Source organism: Podarcis raffonei, chromosome 2 (genome assembly GCF_027172205.1).
Source record: "Podarcis raffonei isolate rPodRaf1 chromosome 2, rPodRaf1.pri, whole genome shotgun sequence".
Classification (NCBI taxonomy): Eukaryota; Metazoa; Chordata; class Lepidosauria; order Squamata; family Lacertidae; genus Podarcis; species Podarcis raffonei.
The window spans coordinates 119,188,762-119,211,270 of NC_070603.1; the positions used below are offsets into that span (position 1 = coordinate 119,188,762).

The 22,509-nt window shown below is 48.0% G+C and overlaps 1 protein-coding gene across 2 annotated transcripts; it reads left to right on the top strand.

Moving 5' to 3' along the window:
• Positions 1-21,624, top strand: LOC128409225 (zinc finger protein 345-like). Of its 2 annotated transcripts, XM_053379518.1 has the most exons (6): positions 1-103; positions 2,209-3,022; positions 3,877-3,985; positions 6,033-7,052; positions 20,800-20,806; positions 21,062-21,624. In XM_053379518.1, the coding sequence occupies exons 2-6, from the start codon at positions 2,306-2,308 to the stop codon at positions 21,522-21,524; spliced, it is 2,316 nt and encodes a 771-aa protein (XP_053235493.1). In that variant the 5' UTR covers positions 1-103; positions 2,209-2,305; the 3' UTR covers positions 21,525-21,624. The 2 variants fall into 2 exon arrangements, with proteins under 2 accessions (XP_053235493.1, XP_053235492.1); XM_053379517.1 differs by lacking the exons at positions 20,800-20,806; positions 21,062-21,624 and having other exon boundaries at positions 4-103; positions 2,263-3,022; positions 6,033-7,474.
• The last annotated feature ends 885 nt before the right edge of the window (positions 21,625-22,509 follow it).

Sequence of the window (22,509 nt, forward strand, 5' to 3'; positions counted from 1 at the left end):
GAAAATGCATGCATGGTGTCCCCCCCAACACCCCCCAAATCCTCCAGCATTATAAAGATTTAGGGTGCCCCATCTGCATTGAGGAAGGATCTGGAGCGATCTGGTGAGTTGAAGGAGAGCTGGCTGGGAGGGAGTCACTGATCCAAGGGGAATCGTCGCGTTGTCAAAAACAGGTTAAGAATGAGGCGTAATTATTATAATAACACTGAAAGGCAGGGAGGGTGGGACATTAGAAGCCGCCTTAGACGGAGTCTGTCTAGCTCAGTGCTGCAGACACTGGCTGGCAGCCGCTCTCCTGGGTTTCAGGCTTGGGATCTGGATATGCTGGGGATCGAACTTGAGACTTCCCGCTGAGGATCCTGGCCCCATCGCTTAATAATTCCCCCCCACCCTGCCTGTTGTAGCAATTGTAATGTGCTGGGTTAGATGTCGTATGATTTTTAATCCAGTTTTTCATCACTCTTATTTCTTACACATTGCATTTTATTGCACTGCCGTTTGGATTCCACAGGATCTCAGTTCTAGCCCTGCAGAAGAAATAAAAAAGCAATAAAAAATAAAATTGGGGTGGGGAGAAGAGTATTTAATGCAATGCAAAGAACAGGCTGCAGAACACCTGCAGACCGCAGAAAAAGCGCTTGTGCACTAGAGTCCATTCAGTTCAATGGACGTGCTCTGAGATTGCATGCTACCCAATAGGATTTACTTCTGAGTAAGTGTGGGTCTGTCCAGTTCCTTAAACTGCATTTAAGCAGCACAGAAGGGATTTTGGCTGCACCTTCGGCTCTACATCATAGCTTAGCACAAAGAATCCTGGGAATTGTAGTTTTTAAAGGGTGCTGCTGACGGTTGTTTGGAGACCCCTACCCCCCCGAACTACAATTCCCAGAGTTTCCTAGGAAGAGGAATTGATTATTAAACCACTCTGGGAATTGTAATTCTGCGAAGGGAATAGGGGTCTCTTCACAACCCTCAGCACCTTACAGCTCCCAGGGTTCTTTGGGCCGAAACCAGGACTGTTTAAAGTTCTGTGACACTGCTTTAAATGTAAACTGCAGACGAGGCCAACGATATTTCAGTAACACCCACCCCAGCCCCACAATTTCCACCTTGGGTCATGGAGGCAGTGCTCTTGCAGTGGGAGGGGGTTGGACTAGACTGCCTTTGACGTGCCTATATAATTCCAAATTTTATTTATGTATTACATTTATTTTATTTCTTAAATGTATATCCTGCTCTTATTATTATTATTATTTATTGAATTTATATACCAGGGCAGTTCACAGAATAAAATCAAGATATAAGACAAAATACATAATATAAAAATAATTTAAAAAACCAATAGCCCCCCCCTGCTCCCAAGGGAGCATAGGGAGGGGGTGGAACGTATTGCTTTAAATTTGCATGTATTACATAATTTACATATTCTCTGCATATATTTAGCATAGGTAAAGGTAAAGGGACCCCTGAATTAGGTCCAGTCACGGACAACTCTGGGGTTGTGGCGCTCATCTCGCTTTATTGGCCGAGGGAGCCAGTGGACAGCTTCCGGGTCATGTGGCCAGCATGACTAAGCCTCTTTTGGCGAACCAGAGCAGCGCACGGAAACGCTGTTCACCTTCCCACCGGAGTAGTACCTATTTATCTACTTGCACTTTGACATGCTTTCGAACTGCTAGGTTGGCAGGAGCAGGCACCGAGCAACGGGAGCTCACCCCGTCGTGGGGATTCGAACCGCCAACCTTCTGATCAGCAAGCCCTAGGCTTTGTGGTTTAACCCACAGCGCCACCCGCCTCCCGTGTATTTAGCATACGTGGCCGTCATTTCTAGGAACAGTGCAGGGGTGGGGAACCTCAGGCCAGGAGGGAAAATTCGGCCCTCCAAGTTTCTCTTTCCAGCCCTTTAATGTCTCCCCAGCTCTCACCCCTCATTGCCCTGCCTCATACCCTCCCTGAGTGGTTTTGCCTGACCGGACTGTGCCCTTGAATTCATGCCTCTCGCCTGTTTGGATGGAGAGGGGTGACCGTACAAGGGCAAAATCTACATTTGCCGCTGCAACCCCTGATGCCTTTGGGCCTGCTCAACAGTCGCATGCGGCCCTCAGGAAGTTGGCCAGAAAGGAATGCGGCCCCCGACTTGAAATAGGGACTCCTGTTCCGCGTGACGTGGGATCATTCACTCTCCCATCCTCTTCTTTCCCCCTCCAGGGAGGAAACTCGACGTGACTATTTAGAATCTGCGCTCGCCCTTCTTCCTTCTAGAATTTCCTTCCCTGCGGCACCCTCTTTGTGAGATCAGCCCGGGATGAAAATGGAGGAGCAAAACCCGGCGGGCGAGGGGACGAGGAGGAACGACCCCTGGGTGCTCCAGCCCGAGACTGTCGGGGAATTCCTTCCGAGGACGCTGGGAGACGAGATTAAGCAGGAACCGGACGAGGGGTCCCTGCAGCAGTGGGAGGCCCAGTGGCAAGAGTTCCTGAAGACGGTGGAATCTCCTCCGTCGGGACGGGCATCCCCGAGTTTGCCGGAAGAGGCCTGGGACGACACCAAGACCTTCTTGGCCTCCTTCGAGCAAGTGGCCAAAGCCTGCCGCTGGCCCAAGGAAGAGTGGGCAGCCCGGCTCCTGCCGGCCCTAAGCGGAGAGGCCGAGCGGGCCTTTGGCAACTTGGAGTCCGCGGACAGAGAGGATTATGGGAAAGTGAAGGCGGCCATCTTGCGAGGGGACGCCATGCGGCAGGAGGAGCAGCGCCAGCGCTTCCGCCGCTTCCGCTACCAGGAGGCCGAGGGTCCCGGAGGGGCTCACAGCCGCCTCCGGGAGCTCTGCCGGCAGTGGCTGAGAGTCGAGAGCCGCACCAAGGAGGAGATCTTGGAGCTGCTGATCCTGGAGCAGTTCCTGGCCGTCCTGCCGCCCGAGATGCAGAGCTGGGTCAGGCCGCGCGGGCCGGAGACCTGCTCCCAGGCGGTGGCCCTGGCGGACGACTTCCTCCTGAGGCTGCGGGGGGCCAAGAAGCCGTCCAAGCAGGTGACGCATGTTCGCTGCCGGGCTTGCGGTACAGCGGCGTAACCGTGGGCCCATTCAGCAAAGCTAAGCAGGGTCCGGTGTGGTTTTGAATTGGAAGGGGGACCTCATGTTGAGATGGGGGTTGGACAAAATGACTCTTGAGGTCCCTTCCAACTCCGTGCTGGAGCAGGGGTTGAGAAGGGAAGCTGCTGGTCATGGTATATTATTATTATTATTATTATTATTATTATTATTATTATGTTCTTTGATGAGAGTTTGCCTAAGAACCCCATGAATACTAACCTCCAGTTCCGTGATGAAGGAAAGGCAGGCTCTTGGTGTACATAGGGGCAGCCATGATTATGATTATTTCTTTCCACAGGACCTATAAGACAGAGTTGTTCCGCCTGGCCTTTGGCTTGGAGCCAATTTGATTCCCTTCCTCTCTTTCTCTTTTCTTTTTCATTTCTCCTCCTGGGATGAGGCTGCATTCTAATATTTTAATGTTTCAATATTTTAATGTTGTATTTTAATCTTGTTTTTAAGTTGTATTCATTCAGCTTGTTTTTATTACTGCTTGCTAGCCGCCCTGAGGAGGGCGGGGTATAAATAAAAATTATTATTATTATTATTATTATTATTATTATTATTATTATTATTATTGAGGTATTGAGGTCCTGAGCTATGTTAGTGACTGATTTGTTTTTGAGAGGTGCACATATATGTGTACATGCAATTAAAAAAAAGAAAGAAATTCAGCCCTCCTTTATTCCTCTCCCCATAAGTTATGAAGGAGCAGCCATATACTGGGTGTGAAAGAGGATTAGGACAATCCTTTAGCTCTCCTCTGAAAGGGTTTTCCTCTGCTGTTACAGGCGGCATTTGAGGAGACGGATACAAGCCGGGCCTTGTCTGATATCGAGCAGAAGCAACTGTGCGTGGAGGCAAAGCAGGAAGATGACAACAGGGAGGCAAGCCTGTTGGGTAAGGAGGGGATGGTTTCTGGAACCTTCTGGAATGTTCTGGAACATTCTTAACCTCAGACCCCTAAGACTCTTCCCAGACCACATGCCCCTCTACCCGAGGTCACACCTGCCATCATCATCATCATCATCATCATCATCATCATCATTTACTGAATTTATATACCACCCTATACCCAAAGGTCTCAGGGTGGTTCACAAAGAAGCCTGGCTCCACACCTGCCTTGAATATTTTTGCTTACAATTCCCACAATTCCCTGAGAGGAGGCATCGGGTTGTTGTTTTGAATACTTAAATGTATTTTATTCCATCATACATATGATACACACACACGTAAAAAATACAGAAATATCAGAAAGAGGGCCATGTGTCCCTTCTCTTAATCGGACAACAAAATTGGAAGGTGTGAGAAGACATTTTTGAGCAGAAACATTAAGAGGTCCATTATTTCCCATATTGGTAGTGCCAAAGAATCCTGGAGGTTAGTTGTTATTGGTGGAAATGATATTAAAATATTACGCACAATATTAAATATCACGCACAATATTAAAATGTTCGTATCTTCCAGGCCTCAGAAAACATTAGATTGTGGGTTATATTTTCTGCCATCTCCTGGTTCCATACATTTTTACACACCAGAGATATCTGCAGGCCTTCCAGAATCTTCCGTTTTTGTGCTCTGCCAGCAGCCACATTGCCAATTCTTTAGATTGCAGTCTTTATATATTTAGAAGTGGAAGCCGCAAGGTCATTTGTCCAGTATTTCTTTAAGGTAATAGATACCTCCTGATACACATTGGACCAGATTTTTTTTTACCAGCGGGCACTCGCAAAATAAGTGGGGGGAAATACTCCTCATGCCCAACATCCCCACCAGCAAAGATATGTCATTCTTGAAGGAATTGATTGTTAAATCACTCTGGGAATTGTAGCTCCGTGAGGGGAATAGGGGTCTCCTGGCAACTCTCAGCAGCCTCAACAAACTACATTTCCCACAATTCTTTGCTATAGTACTGCTTTAAATGTATAATACAGAGTAGGGCCTCTGAGTCAGCCCTAACAAAACCTCAGAGGAGCAGAGCAACATTTATTTGTTTTATGGCATTGCATTATTGGCCACTTTTTTTCTCCATGGAGGCCAAGATGGCATAATTTAATCCCCACCAGCTGAGAGGCAGTGACTGGCTCAAGGTCTCCCAGTTAGCTTCATGACCCAAGTAGGGATTTGAACTCTGGTCTCCCAGGTCCTAGTCCAGAATTTTCACCACTACACCAGGCTGGCTTATGTGGTAGGTCAACATTTTCTCAACCATCTTTGAGGTCCCCACATTCCTCACCGCTGCTTTAGAAGACCGGTTTGAGAGATTCACCGTATTTTTCGCTCCATAAGACGCACTTCCCCCCTCCTAAAAAGTAAGGGGAAATGTGTGTGCATCTTACGGAGCAAATGCAGGGGGGAGGCAGGCAGAAAAAGCCCCCAGAAGCCACACACAAGCTCCGCACGGCTCTTGCGGGCTTTTCCTCAGGAGGGAGAAGGGACTGAGGGAGAGAGGTTGCCGGAGAGTTTGTGCGCAGCTATGGCAGAAGCCAAGACAGCGAGCAGGATGGATCCCGCTCACTGCATTGGCTTCTTTGCTCTTTGGGGCTGGGGGGGGGGGTAAACCCAGGCTTCCCCGGCAGCCCCGAAAAACTCGCAGAGCAGCTTGGGGAGCAGCGGAAGGTTGCCTTCACTGAAGCCTGGAGAGTGAGAGGGGTTGGTGCGCACCGACCCCTCTCGCTCTCCAGGCTTCCAAGGTAGCTGCCTGAAGGCGACTGAACGCACCTTGAACGGCACCTTGTTTTAGAGGGGGAGAACAAGAAAAAAAATAATTCTCCCCCTCTCTGTGCAACGCCTCCTGCCACTTTGTTGAAGGGGCGCTGGGCAGAGAGAGGGAGGATTTTTTTTTCTTGCTCTCCCCCTCTAAAACAAGGTGCATCCTATAGAGCGAAAAATACGGTAGTTTTCTCTGTCGGGTCCTTTATTGAGTTCCTCCTCTTAATTTCAACAGGCGATGAGTGGAAAAGCAAGAACGAAGGGCAGCTGTGTGGGGATTTCTCAGGAAGAGCCAAGTACGAAGAGCTGAAAGAGAATTTCTGGAGCCAAGAGAGACCCGCGTCCATCCCTCGCCAGGGTGGAGACTTCCACGAAACCCTGGTCCAAAAGGAAAACCAAACAGAAAAAAGAGGGAGCGGTTTCCCCAGTGATCACTGGGGAATCCACACAGAGGAGAAGCAAAATAAGACTGCAATGTTTGGGAGGGACTTTATTGAGAGCAGACAGCTTACCAAATGCGCAACACTCCAGAAGGAGGAAAACTCTTATATATATCTGGATGGTGGAGAGGGTTTCAGTCACGGTTCAGATCTTAGATCACATCAAGATGCCCCCAGAGGTGACGAACAGTATAAATGCTCGGACACAAACAAGAGCTTCTGTGATCAGTCCGACCTTCCTAAACATCCGAGAATCCCCAAAGGGGAGAAGCAGTACAAATGCTTGGAGTGCGGGAAGTGCTTCGGTCGGAGCGCGCACCTCACTTCACACCAGATAATCCACACTGGGGAGAAACCGTACCAGTGCCTGGAATGCGGGAAGAGCTTCGTACAGAGTGCCCACCTGGCTTCGCACCATATAATCCACACCGGGGAGAAACCGTACCAGTGCCTGGAGTGCGGGAAGAGCTTCAACAAGAGCACAAACTTCCTCAGGCACCAGAAGCTCCACAAAGGGGAGAAACCGCACCGGTGCACGGACTGCAGCAAGAGTTTTTCGGACAAGCCCAGCCTCATCCAGCACCAGCGAGTCCACACCGGCGAGAAGCCCTACAAGTGCTTGGAGTGCGGGAAGAGTTTCAGCCACAGGGGGAGCCTTAGCGCACACCAGAGAATGCACACAGGGGAGAGGCCATATATGTGCTCCGACTGCGGCAAGAGCTTCCGCGACCAGTCGAGCCTCATTAGGCACAAGAGGATCCACACCGGGGAGAAACCGTATACGTGCTCCGAGTGCGGGAAGAGCTTCAGCCAGAGCACCAACCTCACTTTACATCAGAGAATCCACACGGAAGGGAAGATGCCCTCCGAACCTGCCCACATGCTTAACGCGGGAATGGCCGTCTTAGTATTTTCCACGAATCCTGCCAACGGCCTGGTGGCATCGTAGAAGTCGACATGGTTATTGTGGCATGTTAATGTGCCACGGACTAGAATTCCCTTAATCACGTGTACGTTATTAGGACAACAGATGGATCTGTTCCTTTCGGAGCCACACCCATCCTGGGTTTCTGAAGCTAGGAAGGTAGTTAGAAGCAACAGAGTCTTAACAGTAGTTGTTTTTAATGTTCTCTCTGGAACTTTCCCCGTTGTTTTGTTGGTGCGTTTTGGTGGGATGGCGTGAATCACTTCATGGTAATTCATTTTATGTAAACAGAATAAAATAAGGATAAAACTGTGTAACTATTTGGAGTGAAATGGGTTCCGGACAAAGCACGTTTCTGAAATTCACATGAAAGTACCCATGTGGGGAAAATGAGTGAGATCTGCAACAAAGTGTTGCATCATGGAGTGCCTCCTGTTCAGGGTGCCAGCCTGCCAGCCATGCTCTTTTGCAAGATACTCCGTTCTAACCTCTCCAACAGTCAACATTCTGTGGTCCTTGAGCATTCCCAGTTTTCCAGTATATCTGAAGGAGCGTCTCCATCTCCATCGTTCTGCCCGGACAGTGAGGTCCAGTGCCGAGGGCCTTCTTCTTCTTCTTTTTTTTAAAAAGATATTTATTGGAATTTTCCACTTTAATACATTAAAAAGTCAAAAAATAAAAAACAAAAAAAAGTTAAAAACACATAAAGTTTACAGTCCTTATTTTTCTATAACATATTTCCCTGACTTCCCCACACCTCCCCTTCTTATATTCCAGTTCAAATTGTTAGTTCAACAAGTTCTTATCCCCAATTTTTAACCTTTTTCTAATTAGTTCCTTTTTAAAAAAAAGCCAATTTTACCTTATAAACATCAATATTTATACATCAGTTCTCATTCTTAAAACTTTTTTCTAAAGTCGACCCAAATTCCTTTCCACGACTTCCCCAATTTTCATACAAATAACAAAACAGAATAAAAGCAAAAACAGATTGTAATTGTGAACCCTTTGGATCCCCAAACTCCCCCCCCCCTTTCCCGGTTTCAATCCCCAACAAATGTCCATCAGTCTTGATCTACTATCAGCCTGGAGATCTCATGTCCGAGGCTCTTAATTCTCTCTCAATTCCTCTCTGTCGGTTTTTTTTGATAGTCCTTAATATTAAACACCAGATCTCTGAGAAGCTCTAGCCAAATGGGATCCATGTTTCTTCCAGCCAGACCTCCATACTTAAAAGTGGAGCCCGAATCTTGTTTCTTACTCCTTTCAAGTCCAAATGTCCCCAAAGCTCCAACTTCCACCTTAATCAGATTTGTAATCCTTGGATCTTCAGATCTCCACATAAGGAGATCTCTCCATTCTTCAATCTCCAATTCAAACCAAATTTTCAACATCAAGTTCTTATTTTCCTTTGTAGCCATCATGTCAGGCCTCTGGCGCTCCTTTCTTATCTGCAACATTACAGCTCCTCCTTCCTTTTCCTCAGGAACAACATATATCTCTTTCTCCACACTCTCGAAGTTCTCAAGTTTCTCTTCTTGTCCAGCTGCATAGACTTCCTGAGTCAAGTCTTTATCAAATTCAATGAGTTTATTTACTGTTAAATCCAGAGTTGCAACATTTGTAGCCAAAACATCAATTTGGCCTTGTAACTTTCCCAAGAGAACAAAAACTCTGTCCAATTTAGCTTGTATTTTCCCTCCTTCAGCCATTCTTGTAATGTCCCAAAACCCCCTCTAGAGGGATTTTGGTTACTTAATATTCCTTCCAGTTCAAATCCAAAAGTCAAGTTAGTTTGTATCAGTTCCTCCTTGTTTTCAACAAATTATAACCAAATTGTAACAAATATAACCAGCAGAGACAACAAAAACAAAGTACTCTTTTTCAGCCTTGACAGCTAATTTGACAGCTGTCAAACTCTTCAATACCTCTTCAACAGGCTCTCTCGCGGATCACTCCCGGGTCCGGGGGGGTGGCACTTCAGCTCCCAAAATTAGCTCTTATCCTCCAGTAAAATTACTTATACTGCCAAATTGTGAAATTAATGTCTTTTATCCAATAAACAAGAAACAATTCTCTCGACCTTAGTTAGCTGATCCTTGCTTTAGATTATTTACAAGACGGGGAGACGGACTTCCTGTTTGCGCCTTCCCCGATCGTGCCTAATTCAAAAAAAAAAAAAATTCTTTGTAAATCCAATTTCTGTACTACTCACGGGTTGTTGCTTTTAAAGTCCAATTGTTCACAAGAAGAAGTCAGCGCTCTCCGACCATGGCATGCGACTTCACTCCGCAGGAGAAGCAGTCGACTCTGAGCACCGCGCCGCTCACCCCGTCCCCCGTTCCGAAGCCTTTAAAAGGGCTCCTTCGCAGGTCGGGGGTCGCAAATGGTGCCCGCCGAGTCACCAAGTTCACAGGCTTCACCGCCTGTGATTTCTGAGGGTCCCCGCGTCGCCGCGGCGGCAAGACCCAACTCCTGCGGAGCCGATTCCCTCCGGAGCTCGGAGGGAATCCGCCATTAGCCGCTGGCGCTAACCCGGAAGTCCAGTGCCGAGGGCCTTCTGGCAGTTCCCTCACTGAGAGAAGCCAAGTTACAGGGAACCAGGCAGAGGGCCTTCTCGGTAGTGGAACCCACCCTGTGGAACGCCTTCCCACCAGATATCAAAGAGAACAACAACTACCACACTTTTAGAAGATATCTGAAGGCAGCCCTGTTTAGGGAAGCTTTTAATGTTTGAGGCATTACTGTATTTTAATATTTTGTTGGAAGCTGCCCAGAGTGGCTGGGGAAGCCCAGCCAGATGGGCTGGCTATAAATAATAAATTGTTATTATTTCATTGGGATGTTTTGGGTCATCTCCTCCCGACCCCCTCAGTTAAGAGATTTTTCTCCTGTAAAAATACTTTGCACTTTTGCAGAATTTAGGTTTCCCTGAGCTTGCTAGTGCCTCCCTGTTGTGTAGTGAACCTTTGGCCCTCTGAATGTTGCTGTTTGGCTCTGGAACGGACTCCCTCAGGTGGTGGACTGTCCTTCCTTGGAATTTTCTAAGCAGAGGTTGGATGGCCATCTGTCCTGGATGCTTTAGCTGAGATTCCTGCATTGCAGGGGCTGGACTAGATGACCCTGGGGTCCCTTTCCTTCCAACACTGCATTTCTAGGAGCAGAGCTGGTGACAAATGTTCAAAGAAGTGGCCTTAGTCCAGGCCTATTTCTCATTCGAGCCTAGGACTGCCCCCTCTTGAGTGACAATGGAAGCTGGTCCGTGAGAGCCAATGGAACAAGCCCACAAAAACCTGTCATCCTGTCCAGAAGGGAGCCCTGGCTGTCACCTTCCTTTTCCTCACTGAGTGCTGCCCCTTTATGAACTTAACAGGGAAGCAGAAGATGGAGAGAAAACTAAAATTAGGTGCCATTGCCTCTGGTGCCACCTACTGCAATGCGCTCTACGTGGGGCTACCTTTGAAGGTGACCTGGAAACTACAATTCAGAATGTGGCAGCTAGACCGGTGACTGGGAGTGGCTGCCGAGACCACATAACACCGGTCCTGAAAGACTTCCATTGGCTCCCAGTACATTTCCAAGCACAATTCAAAGTGTTGATGCTGACCTTTAAAGCCCTAAATGGCCTCGGCCCAGTAGACCTGAAGGAGCATCTCCACCCCCATCGTTCAGCCCGGACACTGAGATCCAGCACCTTCTGGTGGTTCCCTCATTGCGAGAAGTGATGTTACAGGGAACCAGGCAGAGGGCCTTCTCGGTAGTGGCGCCCGCCCTGTGGAACGCTCTCCCGTCTGATGTCAAGGAAATAAACAACTGTCTGACTTTTAGAAGACATCTGAAGGCAGCCCTGATTAAGGAAATGTTATAGGGAGTTTTTTATGTTTTATGTTTTATCACATTATTATTATTATTATTATTATTATTATTATTATTATTCTGTTGGGAGCTGCCCAGAGTGGCTGGGGAGGCCCAGCCAGATGGGCACGGTATAAATAATAAATTATTATTATTATTATTATTATTACTACTACTACTACTACTACTACTGTTGTTCTCCCTGTTTCCCACCCTATCAACCCCTAAGGACACCAGTCACCAGAGCTGAGAAGTGGCATTCTGTTGCAGAACTTGGGTCTCTGGGGGCCACATTCATCCCATATGCTTAAAGCGCTATGATACCACTTTAAAGAGTCATGGCTCCCCAACCCCCCAAGTATTCTGGGAGCTGTATGCTAAGGGTGCTGCGAATTGTGAGGAGTCCCCAAAATGCTTCAATTATTCATTCCTCTTCCCAGGGAACTCTGGGAATTGTAGCACTGTGTGGGGAACAGGAGGTCTTCCCTAACAACTCCCAGCACCCTTAACAAACCACATCTCCCGGAATTTTTTCGTGGGCAGCCATGATAATGTGGTATCTTGGCGCTTTAAGGGGCGTATGGGGTGTTAGGGGAGGGGTGGTACCTCTGGTGGAGGTCATGTCCTGCTCCTTCTGGGGTTGTTTGTCCATTTTTGGTCCCCACCTGCACTCAGCTCTCACCTGTGGCTCCTAGAAGCCGTCAGCATGCGACAGCGGCCACGATCCCAGGGAATGGCTTCGAATAGCCATCTAAACCAGGTGAGGGCAGCCGATGGGTCTCAAACCCTCAGTGAGTTAAGGGACTTCTCCTGCATGCAAAGACAGACTGTGGCAGATGGAGCAGGTCAGATCAGTAGTGAATCTCACAGTCAAGAAGATGGTTTCTGCATGTGCTGCAGGTAGCCCACCTAGGAGAAGGAAAACTCTGATCCTAAAGCTCTGCTGCCTCACAGGATGCCTTCAGGAACAGAAAAGGCTAAGGAGTAAACCCTTTCACAAATCCAGAGCGGAGTCCCTAAGGTGGTTGGATGGTGCCTTGTTTGCCTCCTTCCAAGCTGGTGCCAGACATCTTGCTCTGCTTTCCTTTGGACCACATCAGTGAGGCGGGTGTGTGGGTGTGTGTGTGGTGGGTGATCACTGCCCAGGCTTGTGACCCGGGGTGGTCACTTCGGTGCTGTTAACAAAGCAGTTTTGCTTCACCCCCAGAGGCGCACTCCATTGTCCCTGGAGACAAACACAAGCCAACATAGAGCCTTAAACCCATGGTGTGAATGAGGCCCAAGCCTTTCTCTCTTCCCCTTGCTACCCAATCTGTTTACAATGAAGATGGATGTTGGCAAAGTCAGATAGAGAGAACTTTTCCCCACCTTTTTGTAACACTGGAACTTGCAGACATCCCATAATGCTGAAGGTTGGAAGATTCAGGACAGATAAAAGAAAGGACTTCACACAGTGCACAGTTGAGTAGTAGTAATAATAATAATAATGATAATTTATTATTTATACCCCGCCCATCTGGCTGGGTCTCCCCAGCCACTCTGGGCGGCTTCCAACACAATATTAAAATACAGTGGTACCTCGGGTTACATTCGCTTCAGGTTACAGACTCTGCTAACCCAGAAATAGTACCTCGGGTTAAGAACTTTGCTTCAGGATGAGAACAGAAATCGTGTGGCAGCAGCAGGAGGCCCCATTAGCTAAAGTGGTGCTTCAGGTTAAGAACGGACCTCCAGAACGAATTAAGTACTTAACCCGAGGTACCACTGTACAGTAATGCCTCAAACATTAAAAGCTTCCCTAAACAGGGCTGCCTTCAGATGTCGTCTAAAAGTCTGGTAGTTGTTGTTCTCTTTGACATCTGGTGGGAGGGCATTCCACTGGGCAGGTGCCACTACCAAGAAGGCCCTCTGCCTGGTCCCCTGTAACTTGGCTTCTCGCAGTGAGGGAACCGCCAGAAGGCCCTCAGCGCTGGACCTCAGCGTCCGGGCAGAATGATGGGGGTGGAGTCGCTCCTTCAGATATACTGGACTGAGGGACTCCCACAAGAGTCCCGATAGCTTTCAGAGAGGATTAGACAAATACCTGGAGGAAAAGGGCTATTGATGGCAACTAGCCACACTTGGAGGCCGTAATGCTTGCTGGAAACTGCAGGAAGGGAGAGAGATGTCAGCAACAGTAGCCAGAACGCTGTCACGCACAGCTTCACTATCATGAGGACTAGCGACGAAAAACCAAAAAGAAACTTTGATTCACAGGGAGATGCATGTATTCCCCCAATATTTGTTGTTCTTATGTAGTGCACACGGTGACATTTGCAATACATTGGCTTGATCCATGTTACCGGAAAAATCTGAGGGCTCCCTTGGACAAAAAGTAAAGACACCAACCAGAGTAAATTGAAGCAAATCAGCAGCCTGTAGGCTTGGTCTTTATTGAAGAAAGACTGTCGCGACAGGGTGCTCCCCTCACTTGCAGGTGAGAGGAAAGACCCAGAAAAATGGTGTGCCAGGTCTTATAAAAACTTTTGAAATTCCCATCCCCTAGGTCAAGCCCACCCCCAGAAACATCATGCATACATTACAGAAAGGAGGGGTTGAGGGAGGAGCTGGTGGTAACCTGAGTGTCCTGTCACCTGGCTGGTTCCCCCTTTCCCCCTCCCCAGGAATTATTCTCTGAAGACAAAATGTAGTCGCAGTTTCCTGCCCCCTGAGGGAAGATCTGATCATTGTCCTTTGTTCCAGTCCAAGCTGAATCCACTCCCATATGCAAGTTCTTTGTGATCTTGATTGTCTTCTGTCTAGGACCATCAGGGTTGGCATAGCAACTGGGCAGGGCTCCTGTGGATGTGCTGGGATGGTGAAGGGATTATGGCTGACCAGGACCAAGCCACGCCCCTTTGATAGTCCTTGTCATATGGAGTAAAATAAAATGGAACAGTGCAAATCCGATGTATGGTTGATTTTTCTATGAATTTATAACAGAAAGGTGGCGTATGTAGTGTGTGAGTGTGTGTGTGTGTGTGAAGTTTGTACAAACAGAATGATTGGGGTGGGGGGGGGGTTCCTGCTACAATCCAGCAGAAAAATCTTAAGGTGCTGGGGATTGAATTACTGCCTGGGAAATGCAGGTCCTTTGAAAACTGCCACGCTCCCTTCTCCTTCCTGCAGTTTGGAGCCTTGCAGCCCTGACGGGGCTTTCCTCCAAAGGGTTAAGCTGACAGAGCGTTGCTTTCCTAGAAAGAGCAGGAAAGGGATGCCAAGGAGCATTCAGGAAGGGGGGTGGGGTGGGGAAAGGAGGGTGTTGTCGCTGCACCCCTGGCCTCCTTTGCAGCTGCAGGAGAGAGTGGAGGGCAGAAAAAAATCCTGAATTTTGGAAGGTGCATGGACAGCTGACCGGGTAAAAAGGATGGGGAGAAGCTGGTTCCAATAAAGGGGGTGGGAAGCAGAAAAGGGGGGGTTCCCCAAGGACCCCCAAACTCACCACACATCCCATTCCCTTCTTTTTTTGCATCCCAGTGTCAGGGGCTCCTTTTGCACTCAGCTGCTCCCTGATTTGACAAGCAAAGAAGACCCAAGTGGGTGGATAGTCCAGGTAGCGTTTATTTCTCTTAGGGCAGGTGGGGTGTGTGTGCTTTGTTTCAGCCCATGAGGTGCCACCCCTTTGCAGCTGTCTCCTAGGGGCCACTGACAAGCACCAGAGGGAAAGTAGATTTGATTTTTTTTTAGCTTTGTGTATAAGGGGAGGGGGGGTACCTCTGGTGGGGCATGTCATGCTCCAGGGGCAGTTTGCCCACCTTTGGTCCCCAACCTGCACTCGGCTCTCACCTGTGGCTCCTAGAAGCTGTCAGCATGCATATATTTCATTCCACAATTGTTTAAAAGCTATGATGAAATATATGAAGAAATCAAAAAGATGTTTAAAATATCTTTTAGTAAAAAACCGGAGGCATTCCTTTTAGGTATAATCACAAACGATGTTCCTGACAATCGTAGGAAAGTATTCCTCTACGCGACGACAGCTGCCAGGATGCTCATAGCCAAAAATTGGAAAGGGAGAAAAATCCCATCAATGAAAGAATGGCAAATTAAATTTTGTGAATATATACATCTGGCAAGACTCACAGCATTCATAAGGGGACAGTCAGACCAAAAATTATTAAAAGAATGGGGATGTGCTAAAGAGTATAGGAAAAACATTGTTTTGGAGTAAGCATATCGGTATGTAATGAATTTAAAAAGCTGTCAGCATGCAACAGCAGCTGCAATCCTGGGAAACGTATTTGACTGGCCGACTAAACCAGGTGAGCGTAGCCGATGGGTCTCAAACCCTTGGTGAGTTTGGGGCTTCTCCTGCAAGTAAAGACAGGCTCCGTGGAACAGATGAGACCAAGAATGGGCCCAAAGGTCAAGAAGGTGGTTTCTGCACGTGCTGTAGAGGGAATTGAGGGGCAGATGGGGCTCCCCCACCTGGGAAGGTAGCTCATCTAGGAGAAGGAAAGCTCTGATCCTAAACCTCTGCTGCCTTGCGGGAAATATTCAGGAGAAGAAAAAGCATAGGAGCAAACCCCACACAAATCCATATGGAGTCCCTAAGGTGGCTGGATGGTGCCTTGTTTGCCTCCTTCCAAGCTGGTGCCAAACATCTTGCTCTGCTTTGGATTTGATATCCCGCTTTATCACTACCCTAAGGTGTCTCAAAGCGGCTCACAGTCTCCTTTCCCTTCCTCCCCCACAACAAACGCTCTGTGAGGTGAGTGGGGCTGAGAGGCTTCAGAGAAGTGTGACTAGCCCAAGGTCACCCAGCAGCTGCATGTGGACCAGCGTGGAAGCGAACCTGGTTCACCAGATTACGAGTCCACTGCTCTTAACCACTACACCACACTGGCTTTCCTTTGGAGCACATCAGTGAGGCCGAGAGACGGGTCTTGTCCTCTGGGCAGGCCAGGATGTTCAGACACGCTGCCCAGGCTTGCACCCCGGGGAGGTCACTTCGGTGCTGCTAACATAACAGTTTGACCTCACCTACCGAGCCTCACTCCATTGTCTCTCGAGACAGACGGGTGCCAACCAGCCGCAGTTGCTCATCCTAACCGACCTCTCTTGTGGGGATAAAATAAAGAGAGGGGGCAGCTCATAAGCCCCCTTGCTTCCTCCTGACTCTTTAAGAGTTCTGGGATCCGATGAAGACAATCTTACGTCAGGCGCTGACAGTTCACCTTGAGCTCGTTCTCCTTTTCCTTTCTCGCTGATCTCTTCCCCCATTTTTGTAGGTCGACGCACCTCTTTTGCGCGAGGGATGGAAATGGAGGAGCAAGAACTTGCAGGTCCCACCTCAGCGGAAGGAAAAGGAAAAGCCCTTCACGTCCTCCAGGCTAGGGGTGTTGGGGAATTCCTGCAGAGGAGACCCCGGGGAGCCGTGAAGCAGGAACCGGCTGACGACTCCCTCCAGCACTGGGAAGCCCAGTGGCGGGAGTTCCTGAGGACGGTGGAGACCCCCAAAGAAGTGTGCTGGGCATCCCCTCTGCCACCAGAAGAGCCCAGTCCCTGGGGCGACGCCAAGGCCTTTCTGGCCTCCTTCGAGCAAGTGGCCGAAGCCTGCCGGTGGCCCACGGAGGACTGGACGGCCCACCTCCTGCCGGCCATCAGCGGAGAGGCCAAGCGGGCCTTTATCGGCTTGGAGGCCAGAGACAGGGAGGATTATGGGAAAGTGAAGGCGGCCATCTTGCGAGGGGACGCCATGAAGCGGGAGAAGAACCGGCAGCGCTTCCGGCGCTTCTGCTACCAGGAGGCCGAGGAGCCGAGAAGGGCTTACAGGCGGCTCCAGGAACTCTGCCGCCAGTGGTTGAGATTCGAAAGGCACTCCAAGGAGCAGATCCTGGAGCTGCTGATCCTGGAGCAGTTCCTGGCTATTCTGCCACCAGAGATCCAGGGCTGGGTGAGGGAATGTGGCCCGGAGACCTGCTGCCAAGCTGTCACCCTGGCAGAGGATTTCCTGCTGAGGCAGCGAGAAGCCGAGAGGCAGGTAAACCAGGTGAGGCCACTTGGCAGGGTTCGTTGTCTGGTTGCAGGTGAGACATACTGAAGTTGGTGGTGTTGAAAGTGCAACAGCAGTGTGGGGCAACGTATGCTCCGGGTGAGGCACAAACTCATAACCTCAGAGAGCTAGTGTGGCGTAAGGGTTAGAGCAGGGGTCAGCAAACTTTTTCAGCGGGGGGCCAGTCCACTGTCCCTCAGACCTTGTGGGGGGCCAGACTATATTTTGGAAAAGAAAATATTAACGAATTCCTATGCCCCACAAATAACCCAGAGATGCATTTTAAATAAAAGCACACATTCTACTCATGTAAAAACACGCTGATTCCCAGACCATCCACGGGCCGGATTTAGAAGGCAATTGGGCCGGATCCGGCCCCCTGCACTTAGTTTGCCTACCCGTGGGTTAGAGTATCAGACTAGGACCTGGGAGACCAGGGTTCAAATCCGCACTCGGTAATAATAATAATAATAATAATAATAATAATAATAATAATAATAATAATTTATTATTTATACCCCACCCATCTGGAGGGCTTCCCCAGCCACTCTGGGTAGCTTTCAACAAAATATTAAAATACAGTAATGCATCAAATATTAAAAGCTTCCCTAAACAGGGCTGCCTTCAGATGTCTTCTAAAAGTCTGGTAGTTGTTTTTCTCTTTAACATCTGGTGGGAGGGCGTTCCACAGGGTGGGCGCCACTACCGAGAAGGCCCTCTGCCTGGTTCCCTGTAACTTGGCTTCTCGCAGTGAGGGAACCACCAGAAGGCCCTCGGCGCTGGACCTCAGTGTCCAGGCAGAACGATGGGGATGGAGACGCTCCTTCAGATGAAGTTTGCTGGGTAACCTTTAAAATGCCTAACAGAAAAGCCTCTGATTATTTTTCCCCCAATTCATTATATATCATTTCTCAGAATGCTTTTATTACCTTACACGTCCACCACATATGATAAAAGGTGCCATCTTTTTCTTTACATTTCCAACAGACATTTGTACCTGATATTTGCTAACTTACTTGGTGTTGAATACCAACAGTACATCATTTTCATATAATTTTCCTTCAACATACAGCATGCCGTGAATTCACGGCAGGTTTTCTGGGTACCCTCGGGCCAGTCACTGTCTCTCACCCTAACCTACCTTGCAAGGTTCTTGTGGGGGTTAAATGAGATGGGGAAGAGACATGCACGCCCACCTTGAGCCCCTTGGAGGAAAAGGTGCAATAAATAAAAACCATAAATTATAAATGCAAGTACTCCTTAGGTTTTCCTTTATAAGGAGTTCTATTTTCTAGGGAAACTCAATCCTAATTTGTCCTTCAGGAATTTTTTTGGGAGGGGGGAAGAATAATTAACGTCTTATTACCTTCCTGACCCTGTTGCTTGCTTGTTTTTATTTAAGCCATTTATACAGTGGTACCTCTGGTTACAAACTTAACCTGAAACTGTTCTTAACCTGAGGTTCCACTTTAGCTAATGGGGCCTCCCACTGCTGCCGCTGGCGCACGATTTCTGTTCTCATTCTGAAGCAAATTTCTTAACCCGAGGCGCTATTTCTGGGTTAGCGGAGTCTGTAACCTGAAGCATCTGTAACCTGAAGCGTCTGTAATCCGAGGTACCACTGTATGCTGCTTAAATGCAGTAGTGTCTAAGTGGTTTTCTAAGATACAGTACAGGAAAGGTAAACATCAGTTAAAAGTATAAAATCAGACTTAAACTGCCTGCTGGAATTTAAAAAAAAATGTCTTCAGGGAGCACTGGGAAGTTCAACAGGGAATATGTGCTGGCGGTAGTCTGTCCCCATCAACAGCCTGCGTTTTACACCAGCTGGAGCCTCCAGACCAGGCCCAAGAATGTCCCCACGTGGAGCACATTGAAATAATTGTGTCTGGAGGCTATCGACGCTTGGATCACTGTGGTCAGACTACCCCTGTCCAAGAAAGCCTGCAATTGGCTTCCTGACCATAGCTGGTAAAAGGCACTGCTAGCCACAGAGGCCACCTCAGCTTCCAGTTCTCTAAATCAGCCTTTCTCAACCTGTGGGTCCCCAGATGCTGTTGAACTACAACTCCCATCACCCCTAGCTAGCAAGGCCAGAGCTCAGGGATGATGGGAGTTGTAGTCCAACAACATCTGGGGATCCACAGGTTGAGAACCGCTGCTCTAAATGCTCTGGGATGATGGGACTTTTAGTCTAGCAGAAACCAGAGGTTCACAGGTTCCTCATCTCTGATATAGGAGACTGAGAGGAGAGGAGATAGCCACCTTCAAACATCTGAAGGGCTGTCCCATAGAAGATGGAGCAAGCTTGTTTTAAACTGTCCCGGAGGGTAGGACCCGAACCAATGGATTCAAGTTACAAGGAAGGAGATTCTGACGAAACATCAAGAATAACTTTCTGACAGTAAGAGCTGTTTTGACAGTGGAACAGACTCCTTCAGGAGGTTTTGGACTCTCCTTCCTTGGAGGTTTTTAAGCAGAGGTTGGGTGGCCGTCCGTCATGGATGCTTTAGCTGAGTTTCCTGCATTGTGTGGGCTTGGAGTCCCTTCCAACCCTACTATGATCTCTTCTCTGCTGTTTCAGGTGGTCTTTGAGAAGGCAGCTCTGAGTTCCTCTGAGGCAGGCCAGGCCCCATCTGAGGTCAAGCAGAGGCAGCTGTGCAGGGAGGCCAAGCAAGAATATGACGACGACATCGACGAGGAAGAGGCCGGCCTGCTGGGTAAGGAGGGACAAGCCTTGCTTGCACCCAAGTTCCTCAGCTCTCTGTAGTTGCTCCCTTGGATGACCTCTAAATTGCAGAGAGCTGGGCTAGATGCTACAACAGGTAGAAAATTCAGCCAAGACCCAACCTTCAAGTGCTTCACAGGACAAGACGTTTGGAGAGTCACCTCTGCTTTATTGCTTTGTAGATCAGAATTGTGGAACTCTAGATGTTGCTGGACTATAACTCCCACCAGACCTGACCATTGGCAGTGCTTGCTGGGAGCTGTAGTTCACCAGCATCGGGAGGGCTTTTCCATTCCTCACCTATTTGCTAATGATCACCTCTGCTAATTAGAGTCTCTTGGTTTGAACGCTTGCTAGTTCTTTGCCTTTTTTATATACATTTTTATTAATTTTTTTAACATATTAATTCCAACAACCATACAGCTTAACTTCTCATCTTATACAATATTTTTGGACTTCCGTCAACACCTCTGATGATTTTCCGTTCTTTGTCACTTATTATGCATTTCTTAATTTCATATTACCTTTAATTATCCTTACCTAATAATTCACCTCATTTTTTTTGGCAATATTTCAAATAATTCACCTTACAAAACTTCTTGCAAACCTACTAGCATGATCTGTTCATCACAATTACTTTTCAAATAGTCTGCAAATTTACTCCAGCCTTCTGAGAATCTCTGGTCCTGCAGGTTTCAAATCCTTCCTGTTAGTTTATCTAATTCTGCATAGTCCATCAATTTCATCCTCCGTACTTCTTTCGTCGGTAGTTCTTGCTTTCATTTTTGTGCCAGTGATATTCTTGCTGCCGTCATTAAAAACAACTTACAGTCCTTTCTGTTTATATCGTCTCCTACAATCCCAAGTAAAAATGTTTCTGGTTTCTTAATAAATGTATATTTCAACATCTTTTTCATTGCATTATATATCATTTCCCAGACGTTTTTCACTTTTTTACATTCCCACCACATGTGACAAAATGTCCCTTCTTTTGCTAGTTCTTTGTCTTTATCCCAGCAGGAGCTGTGTGGGGTGGCGAGATCGAGGTGGAGCCAGACGCAGCATCTTCAGAAACACTTCTACATCAGGAGGTGGAAGAGCACTCTGAAGATCGAGGCAGGCCAAACAGGCAGCCGAGAAGGAATCTGGAACCAAACGAGAAGAGGAGGAATAAGTCCGTCGCCATTCAGGTCGGCAACTTCCACGAATTCCTCAGCCAGCAGAAGGGAAAGAGGCCGAACAAGTGCCTTGTGTGCGGCAAAAACTTCAGCTGCAAATCGAGCCTGAAGGCCCACCAGAGAGTCCACACGGGCGAGAAGCCGTACAAGTGCTCTGAGTGCGGAAAGAGCTTCATCCAAGTGTCAAACCTTACCGCACACAAAAGAACCCACACAGGGGAGAAGCCCTACACCTGCTCGGAGTGCGGAAAGAGCTTCAGCCGGAGCGACCACCTGACTTTACATCAGAGGACACACACAGGGGAGAGGCCGTACATGTGCGCCGAGTGCGGGAAGAGCTTCAGTCAGAGCACCGACCTCACCTCACACCAGAGAATCCACACCGGAGAGAAGCCTTACAAATGCTTGGCGTGCGGGAAGAATTTCAGCCGGAGTTACCGCCTCACTGTCCACCAGAGGATGCACACAGGGGAGAAGCCATATAAATGCCTGGAGTGTGGCAAGAGCTTCAGTCGGAGCGACCATCTCACTTCGCATAAGAAAATGCACCCGGGGGAGAAATCATAAAAACGAAGCTTTCCCCACACATATAACAGTTACGACTACCCTGTCTGAGAACCTTCTCACAATGGAGAAACTGTATAAATGCTCAGAGTTTAGCAAAAAAACAAACAAACCCCTGTTACAGTGGTACCTTGGGTTACATATGCTTCAGGTTACAGACTCTGCTAACCCAGAAATAATGCTTCAGGTTAAGAACTTTGCTTCAGGATGAGAACAGAAATCGCATGGCGGCGGCGCAGCAGCAGCGGGAGGCCCCATTAAGCTAAAGTGGTGCTTCAGGTTAAGAGCAGTTTCAGGTTAAGTACGGATCTCCGGAACAAATTAAGTACTTAACCCGAGGTACCACTGTACAGTGGAACCTCAGTTTTCGAATGTAATCCGTTCCGGAAGACCGTTCGACTTCCAAAACGTTCAAAAACCAAGGCGCAAAGGGCGGCCTGCAATTTCAGCGGAGAAAATTGAAAAAAACCCTCAGCAGAAGCCATTCAACTTCTGAGGCACGTTCAAAAACAGAAGCAATTACTTCCAGGTTTTCGGTGTTCGAAAACTGGAACGTTCAGCTTCCAATATGCTAGAAAACCAAGGTTGCACTGTACTTTAAATAAAGTCTGGCGATGCGTCTTGGAAGTTGGACGGTGTGTGGGGGTGGGGTTTGTTTCAAAAATTGGAATCAAAGCAGAACAGATCCTGAGGACAGTAAACATTTGAAAATATCCTGCCAGTTCTCCAGCAAGCAATTAAATTGCCAAAGGAGGCAGTTTTCCAGCTGCTTTTCAGATATATAAAAGTTTTGTGTCAGCACTCACCTTATGCAAAAACTACATAAAAATAGCATTTTCCTTGTTGTTGTTTTTTTAAAAACATTATGTACTGTTATATTCACCTTGTATTTATTTAAGCAGGCAGCAAACCGTCCTTTACAGATCTTTCTCCTCTGGATAGATTTGCATGCTGGTATGTTAGTGTGTTCAGGGTTGGTTTTAAGCAA

Coding starts and splice junctions, on each gene's coding strand:
- LOC128409225 (XM_053379518.1), top strand. CDS start 2,306: ATGAAAATGGAGGAGCAAAACCCGGCGGGCGAGGGGACGAGGAGGAAC. Junction 3,023..3,876: donor CCAAGAAGCCGTCCAAGCAG/GTGACGCATGTT, acceptor CTGCTGTTACAG/GCGGCATTTGAGGAGACGGA. Junction 3,986..6,032: donor CAGGGAGGCAAGCCTGTTGG/GTAAGGAGGGGA, acceptor TAATTTCAACAG/GCGATGAGTGGAAAAGCAAG.